Here is a 24,154-nt window from a genome sequence, read left to right on the forward strand (position 1 = left end):
CTTGTCGACGGAATGTTGTGATAGTATAATATATATGTATGTATAGTAACAAATCCAAAGGACATATATCTTGTTATTTTGTATTACTATTTATGTATCTTCATAAAACATTTCAATATACTAAATAAGCATAAAATTTATATAATATAAATGTTTTAATATAAACGATACTATTTATTCATAACATTTGTAAATATACATAATTATGTCAATATTTTTGGTGTATCAAAAATACCTGTATTTCAACAGTACTGTTATATGTCATTAGATAGATGATATGTGCAACATAAATCATAATAGTAAAATGGCAAAGCACCCGTCGCACGGTGACAGCAAGGCGCGGGACGAGGCGGTGTCGGTGACCCCGCGGCCCCGAGTCTAAGGCCGGCCGCGCTCCACACCGCCGCCGGCATGCTCTAGCTCTCTTGCACTCGCAAACACGCCTCGCCGCAACCACTACTTGTCACAGTCGCGTACACTCGTACAATCGATACCGGTTAACTTAATCTCTGCTATATTACAAATAGAATGTGCGTTGTACTAAACGTTAAATATTTTCTATTTATTACGCCCATTTCGACTGATAACGATAAAATGTTGTTATTCCGCTATCATATATTACGTACATAATAAATTTGTCATCGAGATAACGGGCGCCATATTACATTTTACGTCTAGCGAAATTACATTTCTATATTTAGCGTATGCGATCATGCAGCAACAGATGGTTCTCTCTCCCTTCTCTCTATCAACTCTCTCTATCTCTACTACTGTGATATGTGACAATACATATTGATTGAAATATAAATTCCAAACTCACCGTGTTGAATTCTGTGACTCGTCGAGTTTCTACAAGTATCGCCCCTGCGCTCACCTGCAAGCACGCGATCAATGCGCTCATGTAAACCATGCGATTATTTTAGAAACCCCTCTTATTAGAACAGTCTGTCTATATTTAGACCCACCAAATACAAGAATCTTTTATAAACAAGCACATACTACATCGACGTCCTTGTACAACGTTAAATACAACATTCGTAATTAAAATTTAATTTAATGCGCGAACAATTAGCATAAACGCACAAAGTGTAGTTTTTAATAATAAAAATATATATTAAAAAGTCGGCGCGCCGTGCAAGCCCGAGCATTATTCTCAAGAATTACGTAGTCCAGTTTGCGCTCTGATTCCGCGCAGTCGGGCAGCGAGAGCACCAATCTGTTTGTAGGTTGATAAGTCACAAACGTACATTTACCGACAAACTATTTATGTCCGTCCGCCATCTTGTTGTCGAATGACGAAATGGTAGTCTCGTACCTACGACGCTCATTATTACAGACTGCTAGTGCGAACCGTGTGCCCTCTCTACCCCCCGACACCTGTGCTCAACGATTCGCCACCACAAAAAAGACGGAGAGTAGACAAAATTATTTGAAACGTTAGTTACTCACATAAAACGACTTCGATGTGCGTATGGGGAGAGTTTAGCTTAGTTAATAAAAGGAGATCATTTGAATAACCTATAAAGCAAAACAACGTACAAAACCAATGCTCTGGCGCGGCAAAATGACGCGTCAATAGGTTCACCGGGGGGAGTGGAAGTGAAGCGCGGGCACGGCGGTATGGGGAGTGCGGGGAGTAGAGGGAGGGGCGAGGAGGGTAGAGTGTGGCGGACGGAGGCGAGACACATAATGGAATTACATATCTACAGCACTTACTTGCCCGAGACCACAATATATGTATGCAAGCAAGCTATTTATATACATACATACATGTAGGTAAGTGAGCGGTGCGACACAACACAATGATCCGCCACAGCCCGCGCAAGCAGTCTCAGCAACGGTTCTCTAAGGTGGGGTCGAGACCGAGACGAACGTATAATAAATACTACAGCCACATAACTTAAAGAAGAATCTTTACGTAACAATATCTTTTTGGAATAGCTTAATTTGCTATACAATTATTATATGGCAGTTAATTTTTTTATGATTACTTTAAAAAAGATAAAAGATTAAAAAAAGATAATGGTACAAATACAGATATTCGGAATAAACGCATCCACACATAAAATAATTTAAAATGCCAAAAGAATATATCGCCTAACAATTGCATAACGTCGTAAACACAATGTTTGTTTCCCTTCCATTATTAGCGATGCGGCCATTTTCTTTTGTACACGTAAGCCCGAGCCGGTGTGCTGACGTAGCCCGATGATACATAGCAACGTCTCCACGTAGCCGATACACTGAACTAACAACCTAACAGAACGCACAGGAAACGACGAGAGAACAAAAGAATCGATACGAAAACATCAATAAACTGGCATTTTTAAAGCGATATCAAAATAAAGTCACTAAAACATGAATTCAATTTCGCATATTCTATATATTAAGGAGTAGAGCTTCAATTCACTTTCAATCAACGCTAAGCTTTTAAATTGATATTTTTTATAGACACATTTTAGGTTAATTTCAAGGTATGGTTAAATGGAAACTTTAAGTTGGGGTTATTTATTAGAAAATAAATTTAATTATTTTTTTCTATTTTAACCATACAACGTTGTAATTCAAAGAAATGTGTTATGTTTTAAATGACCCAGTCTACGTAGGTATAAAATAGTTGGCTGACCTTGGCGCCCAGAAAGCGAGCTTCCAGCAGCTCCTGCTTGCGAGGGTCCAGCGCCGCCTGGAAATGCTCCATCTTGACGCCAGCGCCTAACAACAATACATCATGAGTATAACGACGTTGTTGTTGAAAAAGAACTATTGCAAGAAGAAATACTAAAGTGCTTATATATTTTTAAACGTGTTTTTAAAATATTATATTTTTTCAACCCTCAAGGCCTGTCAAACAAATATTTCAATGAACAAATATTCCCACAAAGCAAAATTTTAGTAGAGACCTTGAATTAACCATTACAAATAAAATATCAGAAATCCCCATCGATCCATGCGTGCTTAAAAAATATTCAACAATTTTCGGCGTTTTAGGTTTTTCGTAAACAGTAACTTATATCTAAAATCTAAGTAAAAGAGTTTGTAGCATATGTCACAGAAAAATAAACAAGTATTGTGGATGATGAAGTCGTTGATTTATTAGGATTGCGAACTGCGCGAACTTTGATTAAATTAAATTATCAACAGCTAAAAGAAATATAAACATTCTTTATAAAAAAATTACCTACTTATCCATAAAACTATATTTTAATTTTATATGTGCTAACCGGATGTTCTAAGAATAGTAGCAATATCAAGTATATGGCATGTATAATAAAAGTCTGTTATTCAGTCGTACGCCACCGCCGACTTTTTTAGATCTTCATAGCATATACAATTCTATATATTAAAAAAACGCGGAATATAATATGCTACGCAACTCCGTAGTATATTATTCGAATTTATCTCGTAAACATTTAGCTAGCGTTTTACACGAACTAAAAATATATTTTTACATCATCACATTAATAGATAATTAATGAGAAGTAAGACATATTTACATTGTTTTTATATTTTATTATTAAAACTTTGTTTTGTTTTCAATTGGGTGTAGGTTTGTTAGATATGAATGTTTGTGGTTTTTTTACAATCTTGTCGAGCTACCCTGTGCGATGTGTACCTACAATGTAAAACGTTTTTCAGTATATTATATTTTCAAAATAATATATTAAATGTAACGTTGGCTTGCCTAATGAATAAATAATAAATACACGATATACTCATATAAAGTTTCCTCTTAAATCACTCTTCTTGTAATGAAAGGCATATTTAAATCCGTCGTATAGTTTGAAAAATCGCATTCATACTTAAAATAAAAAAAATACCGAAAGCTTTGGGCAGCGACCTTGAATAACTTTTCTTAGTACACATGTAATTGATGAGGATTTTTGATGTTATATTGATAATGGTGTACCAAACTCCACTAACTCTATCAAATTGCAGTCCTGTGCTATTTTATTGTTATTTGGCCCAAAGTTTTTCATGATAGATTGCCTGGACCAATAAATTTTACTTAAAAACATAAAATTTTAAAATAATGTATATGCAGATTCAAAATAAAACTGTAAGTACCTACTATATTTTATGTAAGAGTAATAACCTTGACTTAAAAGGATTGTTTGAAAAGATTTGTATAAACGAAATATTTTTAACTTTTTTAAAACTTAGAATTCATTATTTTAACACGCAACTTTCACTTTTTGGAATCTCAAATTCGTATCTTTAAATTTCAAATTCGCATATTTTGCACTTTCAATATAAATAAAAGTACGTTCAAAATATCAATATTTAACAAAATTAATATTTACTACATAATACGTTGTATTTTTTTAGCCAGAGCCAATTTCAAGTTAAGGTTGTCGTCGTCTAAGATGAAAAAAATCATAGTTTTGCTGTGCTGTTGCTGATGTTGATCTTTGATTCAGTCCAAAATCTTCAACAGTAATTGAAGTTGATAAGGTTGTCGTTGTGGCGGAGGGGCGCAAGGGTGACGGGTGTGACTGTTAGCTCGACGCGACTGTGTTCGATCCCACAGATTTTCCATTCGATTCTTGAGGAAATGTATGTGTAATGTGTATTTAATATTTTCATTTCCTCGCTTTGCTTTGAGTAGAGTATCTTTATACTAGGTTCCCTCGGTCTATTCTGTTGTATGCGAGTTACAGAGTGAAACTGTTCTATTTATTTATTTTATTTATAATCTTAGATTATTCAGTAAATTTTATTAAATCTGAGATTCCTCAATATAATTACTTTTTATTACTATTAAAAAAAACAATGTTTTTACAATAATTATATAGAAAATTGTGTAAAAGTTTGAATAAACATCGATTGAAATTTACTTGCGACCAAAATTTTAATTTTGACAACTTCACAACCAAAAACAATGAATTACTTTCAACATCAGGCAATAGAAAACCATCAATAGATTCTTGAAAACGCAATAGAGTTTTTAGAATATTTAAATTACCAACATCGAAAATTATAATTTCGCCGCATACTATGTATGAGTTAAAAATAGATGAAAATGTCTCTCTGTCCTGTCACTTATATAACTTGTTTCAATTTGCCTATCGACTCCTCCGAGTTGTTTAGTAGCGCTTTGATAAGTAAATGGGAAACGTAAAGATGCGTGAAATAAATAATATACATACAAAAATTTAATAATTGGATTATGTTCTATCACTAATAGTAGCTTAGACTTAGCTTTAACTTATTTATACATTAAAGCCAAATTATACAAAATGTTTACAAAAATTACCTACCTATATTAGGTACCTAGGTCCTGTAAATTTTAACCAAATCTGTTCTGTAGTTTTTGCTTGAATGTGAATGTGGAACAAACATCCATCCTCCTAAACTTTCACATTTATAATATTAGTAGGATAATATATTTTCAATAAATATAATTGCACTGTTGTCCTTGACCAAATTATTAAGGGACCAATAGGTGTCAATTTTGATTAGCAAATGAATTCTAATCTATACGTATTTCTTTTATTTCTCAATAACTAGAATACACTCGTTTCAAATAAATCACACTATATAGTGAAAAAATATATACATCTACCCAAACATTACAAAACCACGTTTATTAAAAAGAATAGTATAAATAATCAGGGGTGGGGTATTGGGGGTTTTGGCGCAGTATTTGGAGCAGACAGTGAGTTGGGAGAAGTTAGGCACCGTTATTTATATAGGTATGTACGTATGCTCAATGTACATATTGATCGCCTCCCCGGGCCACTCGCCACTATGATCTCAGTGCTCCCCCCCTCATCCCTCTTGCCGCATAGATTCTAAAGCCTATAACAAACTAACCAACTGTAGAATTTTCCTATTATTTGTAACCATTTAAAATATTTATCAATATAAATAGTGTGAAATTAATAACCTTTGCATTGTCTGTTTACTCTAAATTTTGTTTTACAAATCTACAATATGTTTTTTAATAAGTAAAAGACATTTTCCAACGAACACCCTGATTATTGATTTTTGCAACATATAAATTTCTATGAAACGGCTTGATGTTTGTTATAAGCGTGCCTTAGTAGGTACTGAATAATAAGTCTATATTTATTTCCTTACGTAATACTTATTGCAATTTGAAAGGTACGCTTGTAATGAATAAAAGGAAAAATCTATTATATTATACATTTTAAGACTTCTCAAGAATAAAACATGTTAATATGTTTCGTATTTTGCTTCCGTGTGATTTAATAACTATAAAATATCTATAAACAGAGCAGATTTATAATAACAATTACCCGTCTAATAAATGTTTGTATTTTTTAATAACTCTATGTACGCCTATTTCCTATTACAATTTCGTAATTTAGTGGTAGAGCAACAGCCCTGTACTCTGTAAGGTACTATTTATAAGCAGGTCGAGAAAAAATTGGAATAAAAATATTTGCGATTTACACCAATTTATGTATACACTATAATACACAACCCATTGGAAATTGCCCTTACATTTCAAATTTTAAAATATATAAATAATTAATAAATAATTGGGGCAACATTAGCTTGTCTCTATTATAAAATACGAAATAGTATTTTTGGTCAAGATTTAGTCTTAAACGAAAACTATGAATGTAAACTATTAATCTGTCTGTCTATCTACTAACGTTACTCTTTAAAAGTGTTTATTTTATGCTAAGTGATTTTCTACGAGCCTCTACACCAGTGGCGGAAATATTTCTGTGACAAAAAAAACAACGGTCAACGTCTTGAAACGACTTTCAATTATCGAGATAATGTAGCCTTTAAAAATAAAACCAAAAAAAATACTATAATTGCATGAAAAATACTGCACGATTTCAAGTATTTCTAGTGGAAGAGTATTCGACCAAATACGATAAACTTTCAGTAGAAGAAAGTAAATAATATATGCAATAAATATCGAAAAAAATATGAAATTTTTAACTTTGCTTCACGCTGACTCCCACACACACAGGGAGGCTAGTGTTAAAACACTCTGGTGACAAAAAGTGTGTTCATTGCATGCGAGTATGCTACTCAAAAGTAATCAAAAGAGGTGAATAACGTAAAATCTACTTTTATACGTAAGGAAGTGAAGAAAATATCCTATAAGAAATAATTTACCTTTTCTATGTTTGATAATAAATGTTTTAATAATTACTTATTTTTTTTAATAATACTTTAAAAAATGTTAACGTGCTAAGTTATGAATAAAATTTTCCAATTAATAATTTTTGAAATTTTATGTTATTTAATATTGTAGCCTTCGTAGCGATCACCAAAATGTATTTCAAATTACAAAAATATTCGTTTACGGTATATGAAACCAAACTATGGATGGCCAATTTGATAAAAGCAAAAGACCTAAACTTAAGGGTCTTAATTCAATAGGGCTATTATACCAATGAATTCAACCCACAAGAGACTCAACGGGTTAACTACCAGTTAAAATGTAAAAAAAATGTATAAAAAAATCTTGCTTGAAGTACTCCGAAGTATAACCTAAGCACCCTGTTTCTGCAAATTTATAAGGTAAACTCCAAATATTCATGCAGATTTTTGATACATTTTAAATAGATGTTTAATTTTAAGTTTTCAAATCGTAATAAATTATCGAGGAATTGAAATTGAATATAATATGTAATAACATGTTTGTACTTTTTAATGATATTTTAATTATTTTTATCTCAATTCTATTACAATTATAATTATATGTAGCTTTTTTTTTTATTTATATCTTTTGGGTGATGAAGTAAATGCCACACCTTGTTTAAATATTTAAAACTTTTAACCATCACGTATATAGCCAAATTGTTTCTAAAGACGATTACTTTGATACTTCTGACGTATTTTTTTAAATAATAGTAATGTAAGCTTTTACGAGTGAAAATTCTTATTTTTTTTTATATTACATAGTTTTTGTAACGTTATGTTTTGATGTACCTAATCATTAGTTTCAAAACAACTAATAGTTTTTTCTCTCGATGAATAGTCATAAATAATATAAAATTGTGAATTGAGATTGTATGAATATTTTTTAAAATTCTGAATTGTAATATATTTTTTTTCTACTGCTTCGCTTCATGGGGTGTACCCCATGAAGCGATGTTGTGGTCGATAACGCAAAAAAGAGCTTAGAAAAGGTATACCTTGAAATCGACTAATAATTCTGACATTTGACCTAATAAAAATTTAACAGTGAAATTATTTATGTAACTGAGTAGAAAAGTATTTTTAGTACCGAATAAAATTACTAAACAAATAGATTTAATAAATAAATATAATTAAAAAAGATTTTCATATTTTTTATGAAAACAAGTAAATTTTTCTGCGACTAATCAATAAAATTTAATGAAAAACCAGTGCATAATATACATAAGCTATAATTTCATAGTGTCCATTTGACAGTAGTAGCTTTTAATGCAACCTGCGACCCATGCGACCCATGCGCGCTGGGTGCGCGAGAAACAAGCAGCTGTTTGTTGTATACGAACAGGCGTGTTGTGGCGTGTTGTGGCCCGTGGGCCGAGAGAGTAAGCGCAAAGCATCCGCGCAGACACCCACCCTTGCATCGGGAGTTGCGCCGGCTGCGCTCGTTCGGACGATCGCTCATCGCAAACGACTCCTTGAAATGCATTTTCCAAGTCCGATTCGTGCCCCATTCACATTTACGTGTACCATCGGCGAACCACCACTGACACTAATTCGACACTAAGTTTGTCACATCACTGACTGACTGGCCCCGGGCGCGGACTGACACCGCGAGACCGGACCTCGCGTCTCGGGGCGAGGATGCGGGAATCGGCTTCGGCGCAATACCCGTCACGAAAATAATAGGAACAGCGAGTGCACCTCAGACGCGGGTGCGCGACGCGGCGGCCGGTGCGAGCGAGACCAGACTGTTTACTTACGGCGTTCGAGAGCGGGCGGCGGGCGCGCGGGGGTGGCTGCAATCCGCGCGGTGCAATTACTTGCTCCTACTTCAAAATCTCATCCTTACATCGCATTCCTATTATGTTCAATAAAACGGAATTGTAATCTTAAATGATGAATTGTCAAAAAATGTATTTAGTATACCAGAATTGGCTCATGAAAAGAGAGAACTCTTTAACGCGACCCCACCTGTATACGTCTCATAATTTAAATATAGTTTTGAATATCATATTACACAGTGATAACAACACAAGTTATCTAGGTGCCTGTTGTCAGTGGACATGGTCCAAGTAGTGGTAACTGGTGGGCCGTGCACCGGGGTCCCGGGGTCCCGGGGTCCGGGCGGTGGTGACTGCATTCCGGCCGCGTCCCGCGAGGCCTCACCCCCCGTCCTTCCGGCGGCGGCCACGTGACGCGCCGATTAGCCGTCGAGTGTGCCACCGCGACCAAAATAGAGCGCACGCATACAAATCTCGCATCTCGTTCTACTTCACTACACTTACACGCCTCTTTTCAGTCTCTTGTCTAACTTTTGCCGACCGCTCGCCGTGAACTAGCGTCGTTATTCTGAATAACATGTAATGTGTTCCTTTTACTCACTATAAAAGGACATGTTTACATAAAATCTATTGTAAAAAAGCATTTTTTAATAGCATTTATAAGCTTGCATATTAAAAAATTAGAAATAGACATTGGGGTCTTGTCGAACAGCAGACAAACACTCTTTCGTAATAACATTTAGTAATTTATTTTGAAATCCAATCGATCGACCCAATACCAATGTGGGTTCGCTTGACAAAAATAACATAAAATGAGGAAATAATGGCACGCACCCAAACAGCAACACCGTTCAGTGGTGTCACGGCACAACAATTCGCTTGGGACAGCTTCGGCGGCGTACACCTGCTTTATACCTACCTATCATAACATTTTGTACTTTATGTAAACTCTATATATATTTAAAGTTACCTAAAACTAACACATATTCTTAACAATATTACAATGAGGCCAGTCGTGGCGCAGGGGCACAAAGGGTACCTGTAAACAGGCAGGCAGACAGGTTGTGGGATCGATCTCCACTCCAAGAAGTGAAATATTTATTTAAAATTTATATTTCCATTTCTTTGCTCACGTCTCGTGGCAAAGGGCAGCGTTAAGATCCGCCACTCAACAGCAGTGCCTCCGAATTCGGCGGAAAGTTGGGTAAGGAGTCTCTTAACACTAGGATCCCTCTGCCTACCCTGGTGTGTGCGGGATACAGCGTGAAGCTGATTTAATTTAATTTTACATTAAGTGTTAGTATAAATACTTGTATATCATTCATTCTCAAATCCAACTTGTAATAATTTACTAAAATAATTCTAGGAATAATGAGAAACACTGAGTTAGAGCGAATCTCAATAGGGACTTGAAATTGTAGGAAATCACGCAGTGTTACCGCATTTAACAAGAAAAAGACGACAGGATCAATACAGGCTGCAAAATGTACACGTGATCGCGTCACTATATAACAACTCCTACCACCGACCGCACCCCTTACACCCACCGTTTCCCCTTCCCCCGAAGTCGACACTAAAAGATTTTTTCTTTTTCTACTCACTCATCAGAGGCGCTACTTTAATCCACAAGAAAATAATCTATTATAAAAATTAAGGCAAAATTTCAGTCCTATTATTACATGTATGTTTTTATTCAAACATTTAACCTTAAGAACGGACTAAACGCATTGCATTGCGAAACCTGTTCCTGTGGGCGAATGCCAACGAACCAGAGCTACCGTGAAGAATGTCAATTTCAGTGGTCTAAGCATTATTTAGATTAAAACACCTAAAAACTGTCATTAACACAGAAATATTGCACACAATAATTTTATACTAAGTATTTTTGCAATGTGCTTTAAAAATATATTTTGTAAAATTTTAATTTAATATGAACATTTTAATTTAGAAATGGATAAATTGGTATAATCATGACAACTATCAGCGTGACTCGTCAATAAGTGGCGAGGGGGTGGCGGTGGTGGAGGTCTCCACTCAGTAGGTTCACTTGTAAATTACTATCCGACGGTTCCGGTCGATAAGCTTCGCGTCGGCGAAAACCGCAGAAAGCAGAAACGACACCTTAATCCCTAAAGAGGGAAAATTGCATTATTGTAATGTGAACGCAGAACTGAACATTTTTACACATTTTTTTTTCAGCTTCACGCTGTATCCCGCACACAGCAGAGTAGGCAGAGGGAACCTAGTGTTAAAATACTCCGTTCCCCACTTTCTGCCAAATTCTGGAAGCATTGCGTGTTGAGTTTTGCCACTCAACACCGGAGCGAAGAAATGGAAATATAAACGTAAATAAATATTGTAGTTCCTCGAGTGGGGCTCGAACCCTTGTGCCGCTGCGCCACGACGGCCTCTACACAATGATAAAGGAATACGATGGTAGTTAAATGTGTCATGTAGTTTGCTTATCTACTTGCTCAAATAGTTTCCAATTACTTTTTAATAAGAGAAATTCTTAAAATAAACTTGACTATAAAACATGCGCATCGTTATTTACTACCCTCATTTTAATATGAACTAAAACTTTTAATAATTTAGTTTTTATTAATATGTTGATATCTTTAATCATTTCCTGGGAGAATTCTCATCGTTCATTCTCTTTTAAGGTTACTCTCTCTCTCTCTCTCTCTTCTCTTTTAAGGGTAAAAAAAAAAAAAATTGTCGGTAGGGGTCTCATCCAACCCCTCTAGTATAAGCTCTAGATATAAGTACAGTTTAAATTGTCCCAAAATTAAGTACGCCACATTAAAAGAACTTTCATAAAATAAAAAAAGGCACGGGCAACTATGCGCCCGTGGATGTAGTTTCTAAAATAAAAAAAAAAATAAATAACAAACAATACAACAAGTAACTGTAAAAATGACAAATACCTTAAAAATATATCTTTTATAGCGAGCGCAATCTCTGCTACTTTCTAACAGTCAGTCGTCAATACTTTTTAAGTCTATAATTTTTTCATTTGGCTTAGAAACGAAAATTGCTTTATACATACAAAAGAAGGTTGGTGGCAGGTAATAGAAATGTGCATAAGAGTATTTGCAACGGATGCAGCAAAATGAACGGTTCAATGACCTCGAGCGGGCCGGGTTTCACTCGTGCTTGTAGAGCGGCACCCAGCCCAGTTCAGTGGCCCTATTATGTGTTAGACTTAGAACTATTATTCCACTGTACGTAAATGTAAATAAATACATGTAAATATAGTTCTATATAGCGAGGCCAGTCGTGGCGCAGGGGCACAAAGTGTCAATACTAACGCGACTGGTTGTAGGTTCGATCATAACTCAAGGAAAAGAAATATTTATTTAAATTTATATTTTTTCGTCTGATGTCGAGGCAAAGCCGGACGGTAGAGTTCCGCCACTCAACACGCAATGCCTCCAGAATTCGGCCTACAGTGGGGAACGGAGTGTTTTAACACTAAGTTCTCTCTGTCTGTCCTGCTGCGTGCCGGATACAACGTGAAGCTGAATAATTAATGAAATATATTTCTAGTTGCAGTTAAACATCTTTGGTGCAATGCGTCACAAGTGCTCAATAAGCAGCCGGAACAATATCAGAACTCAGAAATCGATACTCTATGCAAAATATCCGAGTTGTGAGTTAAACTCTAATTATAGATTCATTAAAGTTAAATATACGACGTTAAAAGATTTCTTTTTCATTGTTATGATAATAAGTGATAAATAAGTGTTTATAGAGTTCTCTTATATTATTATTGTACTAACCAAACGCTACACTCTTCCCCTGAATTGTCACTAGACGTCAAGGTCACAGGGGTGCGCATGTGCCGTATTTGATTGCAAAGAATAAAGATTTTCTGTGGCAGAATAGATAAACATATCTGATCTTTTATATATTCATATTATTCATGTAAGTGGCCTTGATGTAAAGTAAGAAAATTAAATAATATATCTAAATAAAGATCACAATCTTTATTTAGATCTAATAAAACGCAAGCTTATCATTTTATTAGGAATGTTTAGACGGCATTTTAGTGAAAAAGTACGTTGCCAATTGCTTTCAAAAAAGGCAATACTATTTAATGAAAAAAAAAGTGCAATAATAATTAAATAATAAACCAATCAAATATTTAGAATTGACAATAAATAAGATTTTACTTAAAAATCCAATGAGATTTTACTTGAAAACTTACAAAACTGACAGCGATTAACGAACGAATAATGTTAAATTATTCTAATAAGAACAACATTGGAGCTATATGTATAACCAGGATTAGATAAGTAACGTCGACACAAAGACAGAATTGAGAGCGAGCCGGGTGTCGGTCCCCGACATCGATCCAATCCAACGGCGGGCCATGTTCCCGCGAGCTCAACTGTGATGCGCCAACCGATGCACATGCATGGTGCACCGCATCGGAGTAAACAAGACCGGTATATAAGCGCTTGTTTCACGGCTTAAATCTCTCACACTTCTCACGTGATCGTGCGTGGCCTCCGCACACATGTGTGGAAATATATATATGTAGTAAAGTAAAGAACTTACATGTAGTGGTAGCTTTGCAGCCAACTACTGAGTAAGTTTCCATATCAGGAGACATTAATATAAAAATGTTGTAATCAAAATCAATATAATTTTTATAAGATTACTTGAAAAAGTAACCCAAACTAGATGCCATCTTAGAAATAATGAAAAAAATTAAGAATTCACAGAAATAACTCGCAATATTATATAAACATTAACCATTGATAGGGTCAACTTTGCTTATATGAATCATAAGCCTTAAAGTATATATAGTTTACACATTAATACAAAATATGAACGATTTTGAACAAGTATCAATTTTGGTCCTTGCGTTTTAAAATATGTAATCCAAATAAACATGCTTCTTATATGCTTCAAAAGAGTAAACTGAGATACGCTATCTCTTTCGCTGGGCTAAGAAAGAAAACGACACAACATGAGTTTTCACAATACACTTGATACAATTTGATTGTAATTATTATTTTTAAGCTTTACTTAAAAGTTTATATATAGCACAAGTAAATCGGTTTTGTATCATAATTGAAAGAAATTAGTCTCAACTGTCAATACGAAAAAAATGACCAAAAAGTGCTACATCATGTTTTCGTCATGGTATCACATATTGAAGGTCACTTCGCCTCACAGCATTTAGGAAGAAAGTTTATTAGATATACAGCAGTGACTTTTATCATCCTATAAAAATATATATATATTTTTTTTTAACTTTACGCTGTATCCCGCACATAGCATAGAGGAGGAAACCTAGTGTTAAGACCATTCACCATTCAGTGTTATTCCCATTAAGCTACATTCTGGAGGCATTGCATGTTGAGTGGAGCAACTCAACGCCGCGCTTTGTCCCGATACCAGAGTAAAGAAATAAAAAAAATAAATATTCAATTTTCTGGATTGGTAATCGAACCCACGACCCGTCGCGTTTACAGTCACACGCTCATGCCCCTGCGCCATGAGCATAAGCTTGCTACATTCCAATCTTGGCCCATCACTGGAATCTAGCAGTGATAATTCAATATTTATTCACTCTTTTTGTTCGTAGAGTGTAGGGAAATTTACTTAAAATACGTTAGTGTGATTCATAGGGCTGTGTTTTTCCACGTATGCTCATTGAAGGTGACGTACAATTCTGGATTATTATCAGACCTATCGTATTCAAATACGGCCTTTGAAGTTAATACAACGATAATATCTAACAATTAACGTTTGTCATATAAAGAACTACTAAAATCATTTTTCTTCTTGATAAAGTTTATTTAAAGAAAATACAATAAACCATTTCGTAATAAAAAAAGAAGTCGGTTAAAAATAACTACAGTGTAGTTAATCTTTAATGGATGATCTATTAAAGTTAAAGTTAGTTTATTAGTTAGATATATAAAAGCTAAACTGATCCCAGTTACAAGAAAACTGACCACAAGCGGTACGACTGTGAATTCGCACTTAAAGTCATTCTGTAGAGAAGAGACTGTAGATCAATAGTCGGGTTGGAACAATCTAGAATCTTTATTGATTCGGGTGACGACTCCGACGATCCATGACGTTGGGACCACGTGATATTGTATGAGAGGGTTTATACATTGTGGTATTAGTCGTCTTCATTACGATGTCAGAAATTATTTTAATTGTATATTTGTTATATTAGCTTAAATCATTATTCGTAACATCAATTATATCAGTTTCTATTTGATTTACGTTACGATAACGCATTGCCATTTTTTCTAATTTTCAATGGTGTTATACGCGTATTAGTATGAAGCATATTTATTGGTCACATAAATGAAACCGATCTAATAATAAATATCTAGCATGAACATCAGGCTACCTACAACCATGAATCTTGACAAAAGTAATAAGAGTAATTTCGAAATTATTTACTCACCATATATTTTATTTATTTTTATACACAATGCACTGCATTATATGTACATAAATCTATTATAGAAGATAATGCAAAATTTAATTTCTCAGTCTATAGATCTACATATAAATCTTAACAAAATTCCTGAGCATGAGCAAACCAAAAACAAGATACATAAGTAAATTTGAAAAACAATATTTTTTTTACTACGTTTTTTTTTATTTTACGTTTTACGTTATTTACTATGTTTCTTTTCAATAAAACCTTGTTTGTATTATTGATGTTTATGTAACAGCTCTATAAAAAAAATATACTAAACTGAATTGGCTATACTGAAATAGCTAATTATTGTAGTAAAGGTGATGGTTGTGGGTTTGATGGCTACTAAGAGGAATTAATTATTTTCATTTCCTTGATCTGATAAATGAGACAAACTGTTTTAACATTAGATTTCCTCTGCCTATGCAGTATACAGGGAACATTTTATAGTGAAAGTATAAGTTAAATAAAATGGAAGATATTTCTTTACCTGGGTATAGCACCTTTTCAGTCATGCCGATGGATCTAATGTGTTATCCATTGAAGCCTGTGAAAGATATTTTATAGTTTTAAAACAATATTTGTTTTGAATCCTAAATTCATATTTGACTGACCAAATTTGCCTTTTTAAACTCCAAATTTTTCATGTCTATTTTTATTTATTCTTTTACTAATGTGTATTGAAAAACATTTTGCCAATTACATTAAACAATTTAACCTTAATATTAATTATAACATTTCAAATGAAAATTTTAATTTTAATAATGTAAATTTGAGAATTCTGATCGGTAAAATTGATATGGAAAAGGAAGAAGTTGAGGTCTAAAATAATATATACTTACATAAAAATACAACGAATTAGAAATGTATCATGTAATTATATATAATGATTATATAATAATCAAAACATTTAATTCTAGTATTAAAGAGTGGGCTTACAAAGGGAGAGAGGGTTCTGTGCCCACTCTTAAATAGTGTGGGGTTCATCTACACAATCTTTCATCTAAACAGTAAACAGTTCATCTGAACAACAATTACTAACAAAGCTGGTAAATTTTATTAATAGATCAAAGCTAAAAGCAAAAAAGTTCAGTATGTTTTATATTAAAATGCTTTTTAATTTAATTTCCTTTTTGTAAAATAATTGAATATGAAAATATGTTACATATTTTTTTTTAATTTCGTGTCAAATTTGCATTAAATCATGTACGGTTCTTAAAAATTATTACAAAAACACAAAATGCATTATTATATTATAGATAACAAGATAAAGATAATAAATCAATATAATAATAAAATATTTATAAGTAAATTGTTAACAAATTTAAATGTAACAGTATCCAAGATTATATGCATTTTAGAATATTAATTATGTTTTTTCGTTTATGTACAAAGTTACACTTATAAATGGCAATGCGAGTAAGATAACGTATATTCATTATATTTAGTAAAAAAATATTTAAGAATGGCTTCCGGAGTGATTTTTCGAAGTTAACTACGTGGACTATTGACAAAATTATTAGATCGAACACTTTATGAGTTCGAGTTAAGATATTTTAAAATAATTAACGCAAAGTATAAATAATCTGGAAAATTTCTTAAATTATTATTTTAAAGTGTAAGAATATTCTGTGTTAATTTCTTAATAGAATTATTTCTATCAATAAGAAATTCTACAATTGAATAGATAGACTATGGACCGCAAAATAAAAAGGCATGTCAATAAGATTGTTCAAATGTAAGTAAAATCACAACACTAACCTTTTTTAAACAATACATCCAAAATGAAAGCGCAACACTTTAACACACAACTTTGTATTAACTGCAAAATGTTATAATTCGATTCACACTTTTGATTTTGTATTACTGTATTTAAACCACGAGCCCATAAATTGTCACTGCAATAAGTGCGAAAATGGCGACGCATAAATTTTATTGTAAACAACAATAGTTTTCGATTAACACTAAAAATATATAACTATTTCAACTAATTTAAATGATTTAACTTTGTCAACGACAAAACAAATAATTTAACACTATTAACACAACAAAAACTAATTCCGTTTTGTTTAGCTAATAAGTAATAAAAAGTGCAAAATGCAAATCAAAATTTGCAACGATAGCACAGATGCACACAAAACAACAGAGCTCCTACATAGACAATGCTAGACAGATGATAAAATAGTCCGGATTTTGACAAAGGTCGGTCGGAAACGTACCGCTTACGGTACAGTGGCTACTTACGGTACTATAATACATTTTAAGTAATTATGATTATTCAATTAAAAATATTGCTATAAAATTCAATATATTTATTATTGTTTATGCAGTATTCGTGTATAATATTATTATATAATATTTTAATTATGATAAAAGAAGTTGTAGGTCGTATAGTAATGGTTGACTTTTAAATTAAGTTATCGAAAACTTAATTTACACTTTGAAAATCATCTTGATCTGATATTATATTAAAATAGACACTACTACCAGCAAATAGCATACTACTACAACATACTAAAATTAAAATATGAGTAATGTTTTATAACGATAAAGTTATGATTGAAGTTGAATTTTACATTGTCTGTGCATCTACCTTGAACCTTCTATAATGTCAATCTCAAATCCAAATTATGATGTAGTTGATGTTGTCGAAAATTATTTACTTGTTTTTAATTAAATACTAAAAATATGAATCCTATTTTATGTAAAAAAGTTGTTTGAAGATAAAATGTCGTTTATTAACGAGCCAGTGTTAAACATAATAGTTGTAGGTTTCCATCATAAGAAAGGTTGTCAGGTAGGCGTCATTACACTTCTTAAATCAATACAGTTTTTGTAAGCTAAGTTTACTGAATCATTTTGTTGTTTAATGGCAGGTGGAACACTGTTATCCTGAACTAGTACCGGGTCGTCCATCTGAATTACCAGCAGCCTGGCGCTATCTTCCAGCTCTGGCATTACCTGATGGTTCCCATAACTATCTTTCAGACACAATATTCTTTAATTTACCTAGTTTGACTGACCCTCCTCACACTGTTTACGGTATATCATGTTTTCGCCAAATCCCTGTGGAGGTAAAAAGGAACTTAATAAATTACTACAATTTATTGCTTAATACTTATATTTTCTTCTGTTAAAAAAACTAATTAATATTTTCTGTTTCTGCAGCAAGTGATTCAAAAAACTGAAGATATGACTCGTAGTTCTGTGCAAAAAAGTGTCTGCATAATATGTTGTGTCCCACTTTTTGGAAGGCTTGCTGTAAAAATGGAATTAGTTGTGAGGGCATGGTTTCTGCAAGGTGATTTTTCTCAGACAAAACTGTTAGAGGATGCTTTCAAGCATCTAAATAGTTGCCCTGTTCAGATAGATCAAGCTCTTGAAGGTAAATATAGATAGTTTAAAATTCTAGTTTGAATTCCATATTGAACTATACAATTTAATGTTTGTTTTTGTTTTAGGCTTGTCAATTACAAAATTAGTAGAATGTTGGAAACACAAGGCTTTATTACTGTTTAAACTTTTGTTATTAAGAAGAAAAGTTCTTATTTATGGGTCACCAGTTGGTGCCCTCTCAGGGGCCCTTTTAACTCTTGTATCACTTTTACCACGCTGCTTAGAATATGGATTGTCACAGTCTGCTAATGTAGTGTGAGTTAATTGCCAAATTTCTAACAGAAATGACTATATGTACACACATACATAGCACACAGGGTTATTAATTATTTTTGTATTAAAGCCAACGGCAATCAAGCTAAAGCCAATTTTTCAGTTAATATTTAATTTTAAAATATGTACTCCATAAAATGTTACTGATTCATTGTTGAAATTTGGAGTTTATAGTAATTATAATTTAGACATTTATGTCCTCTACCTACCTTGCTATGTGTGGGTTACAGCAAAAATAAAAAACTTCTGTCAAAATTCATTATAACACATCAACCTCACAATTGTTTATGGCGTCAGTGGTGGTAACTAGTAGTAACGGTTAGTTAAGGATTTTCATTTCCGTCAGGGGTATTGGTTGAATTACCAAACATCCTATATGTATGTTTCTAAATATATATAAAATTTTGCTTTTATTTATAAATTTTATTATGTTATAAATTTTGCTTATATTTAATTTTCAGTCTTTCTAGGCCTCTATCACCTATACCAGCATTTTCTTTAGAAAAAGTAGATATTGCTGATACTAATACAACATTCATTAATGGAACAAGTCAGTTAGATGAGGAGCTGTCTCCTAAGGAAAGTGGTAATATGATGGATGAAAAAGACAGAGTAAGTAGGCAAAGTTTTGATGAATCTATATTATCAGATGTGGTTGACAGGCAAGAGCTTTCTACCGGCAGAGAGAAATGCCACAGCATTGGTGAAAAATACAAGTCACAGAAATCTATACCAGAGGCACAACAAAGTCCTACTATGGCAAGAGATATGAGTGTTGACGGCCTTTACAATTTGACTGGTCAAATTGATCAAACAGAATGTGGATTTCCATTGCCACTTTTCGAAGATGGTTACCTCTGTTTACCGTATCTGTCGCTGCAATATTTAGACCTTCTCTCTGATGCAGCTGTCAAAGGATTTGTTGTTGGAGCTTCTAATGTACTTTTTAAACAAAAAAGGCAGCTCTTTGATGTATTGGTAGAACTTAATGAAATGAGAATAGAGACGGCAGACTTAGTCCTTAGGAGGCAGCTGACCCTCAGTACAGAGGACCTTAGGTTTGCGGATCATGTGGTGCGCCATGCGTCGTCGCAGGGTGACAACTGGATAAGGGACCAATTTGCTAGCTACTCAATCTACTTATTAAGGACCTCTCTGTTACCAGGTATTTGTTTCACATTATTTTTTGTTTATATGCCTTTTTCAAGGCAATTTAATCTTGATAGGTAACAATTATTTTGAAGATATATTATATCAAATATTAAAACACTTCAGTACCTTCAAAATTAAGCTCCAGAAAAGAAAATAACATTTAGTGATTCAAATTAATAAACTGTTGTTTAAATTGTGTTATAGATGGGAGTCGTGAGTTGGAATCTTATAATGCTCAATTTATGTCAGCATTCAAATCAACACCAGCCTATGACAAATGGCTGAAGTCAACAAACAATGCAGACATTGAAGCTTTCATGAATCTTACACCAATGCATCCTTTTTCTGGTCAATTGTCTGTTGCCGACATGAAATTAAAATTTTCACAGTAAGTTTTTTCTAGTTTCACATTGTTTCTTGTATGTAGCAGGGTAAGCAAGGGAAACTTAGTGTTCCTCACTTTCCACCCGTTTCCTTCGAGATATTGCGTCTTGAGTAGCGGAACTCTACCTCAACTCGTTACCAGAGCGAGTGATTTCAACAAGTGGGAATTGAATTCATACGGCCATATGATTTGCATGTAATGTTTTTTACAGAATCTGAATCCTATCCTACTAATATTATAAATGTGAAGGGTTGTGAAGATAGATATATTTTTTTTACTTTCCCGTAAAAACTTACTGAGTATAGATGAAACTTTACAGTATTATTTCTTGTACATCAAAATAACTCATAGGCTACAATTTTATATAATTTGGGTATAATATAACAATAAGCTTAGGCGGGCAGGCGTCCGCTTAGCTTGTTGCTTGTAAATATTTTTTTTGATATAAAATACGAATTATATCATCAGCACAATGTCGACGACGGAGGGGGGGCGTAAGGTGTCAGCGGCTGTGGCCAGCACCGGGCGGGCGGTCGCCAGTACATCGCGCGCGGTTGGCGGCGCCCTGTCGCACGCGCGCGGCGCCCTTTCAGGATGGTGGAGCGCGCTCACCACCCCCGCGCCCGCCCTTACTGCCGCCCCCGACGACCTCTGCGATCCCGACGACCCCTGCGACCACGACGATGTCCGAGACCCCGACGAGGTCGCTGAGGTAGCCGAGGACGAGGTTGAGCCCGCGTCAGACAACAGGGTGCGCGACGCAGCCGCCGACCCGCCCGACAAGTTTATACAAGACGACACCATCACTAGTATTAGCAACATACAAGTCATTTGAAGTGTGATACTTGAATAGTAATTGTTATATATTATAAGTGTAGATTATTTTTGTGGATTTTAATAACTCTTTATCATTGTAATATTTTATAATACTTATGTTTCCACTTTTAAAAAATATATTTAAGATATCATGTCTAGTTTATTTTGTGTTGTACAGACGGCCAAATGTTTAAATACAAAATGCTCTCATTTAATGTTTGTTTTTAACAATATTTTATGAGAATGTTTATATTCTATTTTTTTCGGCTATTTACTTTGACAGTACTTATTTAGAGTTTTCGAAATGTTTAACTAGTAGTAGGCAGTAGCTTAATATTTATTTACATGCATTATCTCACACATTTATCTTATTTATAAATAAAAATGAGATTACATTTGAAAGTTTATTTATTTTTTATTGATTTTTGCTACTTTACTGTAACTATAAATATTGCCATATTTATGACTTAGTAATTAGTGATAGAAGATTGTTGAAATATTGACAGCCTGTGTGGCAATTGCTTAGGTGATATAATATTCTAACGATTATATATCGGATATGCTTTACATATAAAATATGTAGATATTCTACTTTGATACTACACAAAATTTGGTATTATGGGAATCCAACTGAAACCATATTCGTCTCATATGTTCTTTTTGAGTGCAATATAAAAATATCGATGAAAGAAATTATTAAGATAAATCCGTACTTGTACTAGATATATTTATGTGTGTATAAATATATCTTTTTGAGTGCAATATAAAAATATCGATGAAAGAAATTATTAAGATAAATCCGTACTTGTACTAGATATATTTATGTGTGTATTACTTTAGAATACAGGGAATTATCGTGTGTAACAGTTTTGTGTGACAAGTATGGGCCAATCTGTTTGAAATATTTTAGTTGTAGGATTAATTTATGTAAAGTAGACATGTAGTAAATTTGCTCGTATATTTAATTTGTGATCTCTAATATATACTTATTGTTGGTATTATAATGTATATTAAACAATTCATGTAATTTAATTTTATTTAATTTTCATCCTTAAATCAAATCATCTTGGATAAGACTGTTGTGTCTCTGATAAAGTCAAATAATTTTATTCGATATAAGAAGCTTCACTTTTAGAACGCCAAACAATTTACCACCAGCTCACAAAAGTGAATGCCTCAGAAAGGAAGTCGGGCTTTTTTTAAATCAACTTTATACAAATATGTATTTAATTATTTCTGACGATTTAAACAGAGCGAGCATTTAATTCCCAAAGCGTGTTATCATTTATAAAATCCATATCGTGTCGTCATTATCTCATTAAAAAAGCTTAGTAAATTTTTAAGTTAGTGTATTTTTTTACCTAATATTAACTAGGTAACTGTAGTGACGTAGTTAGTGGAGAATGAAGCCAAAAAATTTCATATGTTAATTAGGCAATTGTTAGGTATCATTTGTGTGCAGGATATGTAAAGACAACCTTCTTGCTATCCTGCAAAATATAGGAGATGTGAAGGTAAAAAAATAAGAATAAATGGCGGTAAAGAATAACGTAATTTGCACTATTATAGTCTGACAAGTAGTAATAAAAATATTCAATGTGAACTTTCAATTGCATTTATTTCTCCTATTTATATAGTCATAAAATTTGTTTTTGTGCCATTTGAAATAGCGCTGGTGTAACTAATAAGTCTAAACAACTATATTGCTATATCACAACGACTATTTGTGAAAATAGTAAGCCCTTAAGCTTTTTATAAAAAGAAAAATTAAGTACAAGGTCACTGTCTAAAATCGTCGTGAGGTAACTCTTAAGTACTCATAGATGGGCCGCCTCGACGTCCACGTCGATACGGCGCGGTCACACGGCGGAATCGGGCTCGTGCCAAGGCGGGTCGCAGTCGAGCGCGTCCTGGCGCCACAGTGCGCGCAGCCCTTCCGACAGTAGGCGCATGTTGTAGGGTTCCACCATGTTGGACACGGAGGCGTCACTGGCGGCGCGCCCGCCCTTGCCCTCGGGCAGCAGGTCCAGGTCGGCCAAGTCGCCGCCGGGCGGGGAGTCCCAGGCGGCGCCGGCGTCCGAGCGCGGCGACAGCTCGGCGCTGGGCGTGCCCACGAGCGGCGCGCTCTCGTCGTCGCTGCGCGGCGCGGGCTCTGGCGCGCGTGGCACCAGTTTGTCCTTAAGCCAACCCAGGCGCAGTCCGCGCAGGCGCAGGTCGTCCTCCACGGAGAGAGATCGCGCGGCGGGCGCAAGGGCGGCGGGTGCGGCGTCGTCGGCGAGGCGCAGCGAGGAGGGCCGCGGCGCACGGCGGGCGCGGGGCGGGCGGGGACGCGCCACAAAGGAGATGGGCGCGTCATCGCTCTCCACGCTGAAGCTGACGACGGGTGCACGCTCGGGCGGCGGGCACTCTGAAAGCAAGGCGGCCGTGAGGGGCGCGGGGGCGAGGGGGGGCCGGCGTCACGCGGCGCGAGGCCCTCCCTTGCAAGAGGCGAAACAAATAAAACGAATTTTCGGTTTAAAACGTTTATTCATAACTTTATCAAAATAATTATCTACGGAATGATAAATGGAATTCTAAAAGGCGAGGAGCTTTTCCCGATATGTACGCTTCTATCAGATCTGGCACATTCTACAGTCATATATGACTAAGTACAAAGGCATAAAATGAACTACAATAATTATTTCTAAAACAGCCTTAGAGTTTAAAAGACTATTACTTTCATAACTGGATACATAAGAAACAATCATTACTATTTACATAACAGTT

At 34.4% G+C, this 24,154-nt stretch overlaps 3 protein-coding genes across 20 annotated transcripts in view; 1 reads left to right on the forward strand and 2 right to left on the reverse strand.

The window, feature by feature from the left end:
- The window catches only part of Tlk (Tousled-like kinase), a 32,168-nt gene extending 14,640 nt beyond the window's left edge, over positions 1-17,528 (reverse strand). For 2 of the 12 annotated variants that reach the window (XM_085204467.1, XM_085204466.1), the window contains exons 1-3: positions 8,542-8,872; positions 2,627-2,712; positions 821-874 (exon numbers count right to left, since the gene is read on the reverse strand). In XM_085204467.1, coding sequence (XP_085060593.1) covers positions 821-874; positions 2,627-2,712; positions 8,542-8,614 — 213 coding nt within the window. In that variant the 5' untranslated portion in view covers positions 8,615-8,872. Of the gene's footprint in view, positions 1-316; positions 472-820; positions 875-1,247; positions 1,344-1,449; positions 1,564-2,626; positions 2,713-8,541; positions 8,873-15,856; positions 15,914-17,127 lie in introns of those variants that run through there. The other 10 variants (XM_085204468.1, XM_085204473.1, XM_085204475.1 and 7 more) reach the window with 10 other exon arrangements.
- A 419-nt stretch (positions 17,529-17,947) lies between these two features.
- On the forward strand, positions 17,948-21,796 carry LOC146527627 (late secretory pathway protein AVL9 homolog). The gene is made up of 7 exons (XM_085205365.1): positions 17,948-18,163; positions 18,243-18,440; positions 18,535-18,751; positions 18,828-19,017; positions 19,497-20,200; positions 20,392-20,575; positions 21,041-21,796. Exons 1-7 carry the CDS (start codon positions 18,095-18,097, stop codon positions 21,405-21,407), a joined length of 1,929 nt encoding a protein of 642 aa, XP_085061491.1. The 5' UTR covers positions 17,948-18,094; the 3' UTR covers positions 21,408-21,796.
- Positions 21,797-22,987: 1,191 nt separating this feature from the next.
- The window catches only part of Arms (Ankyrin repeat-rich membrane spanning), a 36,795-nt gene continuing 35,628 nt past the window's right edge, over positions 22,988-24,154 (reverse strand). For all 7 annotated transcript variants that reach the window (XM_085205360.1, XM_085205355.1, XM_085205356.1 and 4 more), the window contains one exon: positions 22,988-23,795. In XM_085205360.1, coding sequence (XP_085061486.1) covers positions 23,248-23,795 — 548 coding nt within the window. In that variant the 3' untranslated portion in view covers positions 22,988-23,247. The remainder of the gene's footprint in view (positions 23,796-24,154) is intronic.

This window comes from Heliconius melpomene, chromosome 20 (assembly GCF_056956725.1).
Source record: "Heliconius melpomene rosina isolate 202511_hmr_F chromosome 20, ASM5695672v1, whole genome shotgun sequence".
Lineage (NCBI taxonomy): Eukaryota > Metazoa > Arthropoda > Insecta > Lepidoptera > Nymphalidae > Heliconius > Heliconius melpomene.

What these genes read in the sequence shown, in the direction of transcription:
- LOC146527627 (XM_085205365.1), top strand. Translation starts at nt 18,095, where the DNA reads ATGTCGTTTATTAACGAGCCAGTGTTAAACATAATAGTTGTAGGTTTC. An exon ending in TTCGCCAAATCCCTGTGGAG is followed by an intron (nt 18,441 to 18,534) that starts GTAAAAAGGAAC and finishes CTGTTTCTGCAG; the next exon opens with CAAGTGATTCAAAAAACTGA. An exon ending in AAGGACCTCTCTGTTACCAG is followed by an intron (nt 20,201 to 20,391) that starts GTATTTGTTTCA and finishes ATTGTGTTATAG; the next exon opens with ATGGGAGTCGTGAGTTGGAA.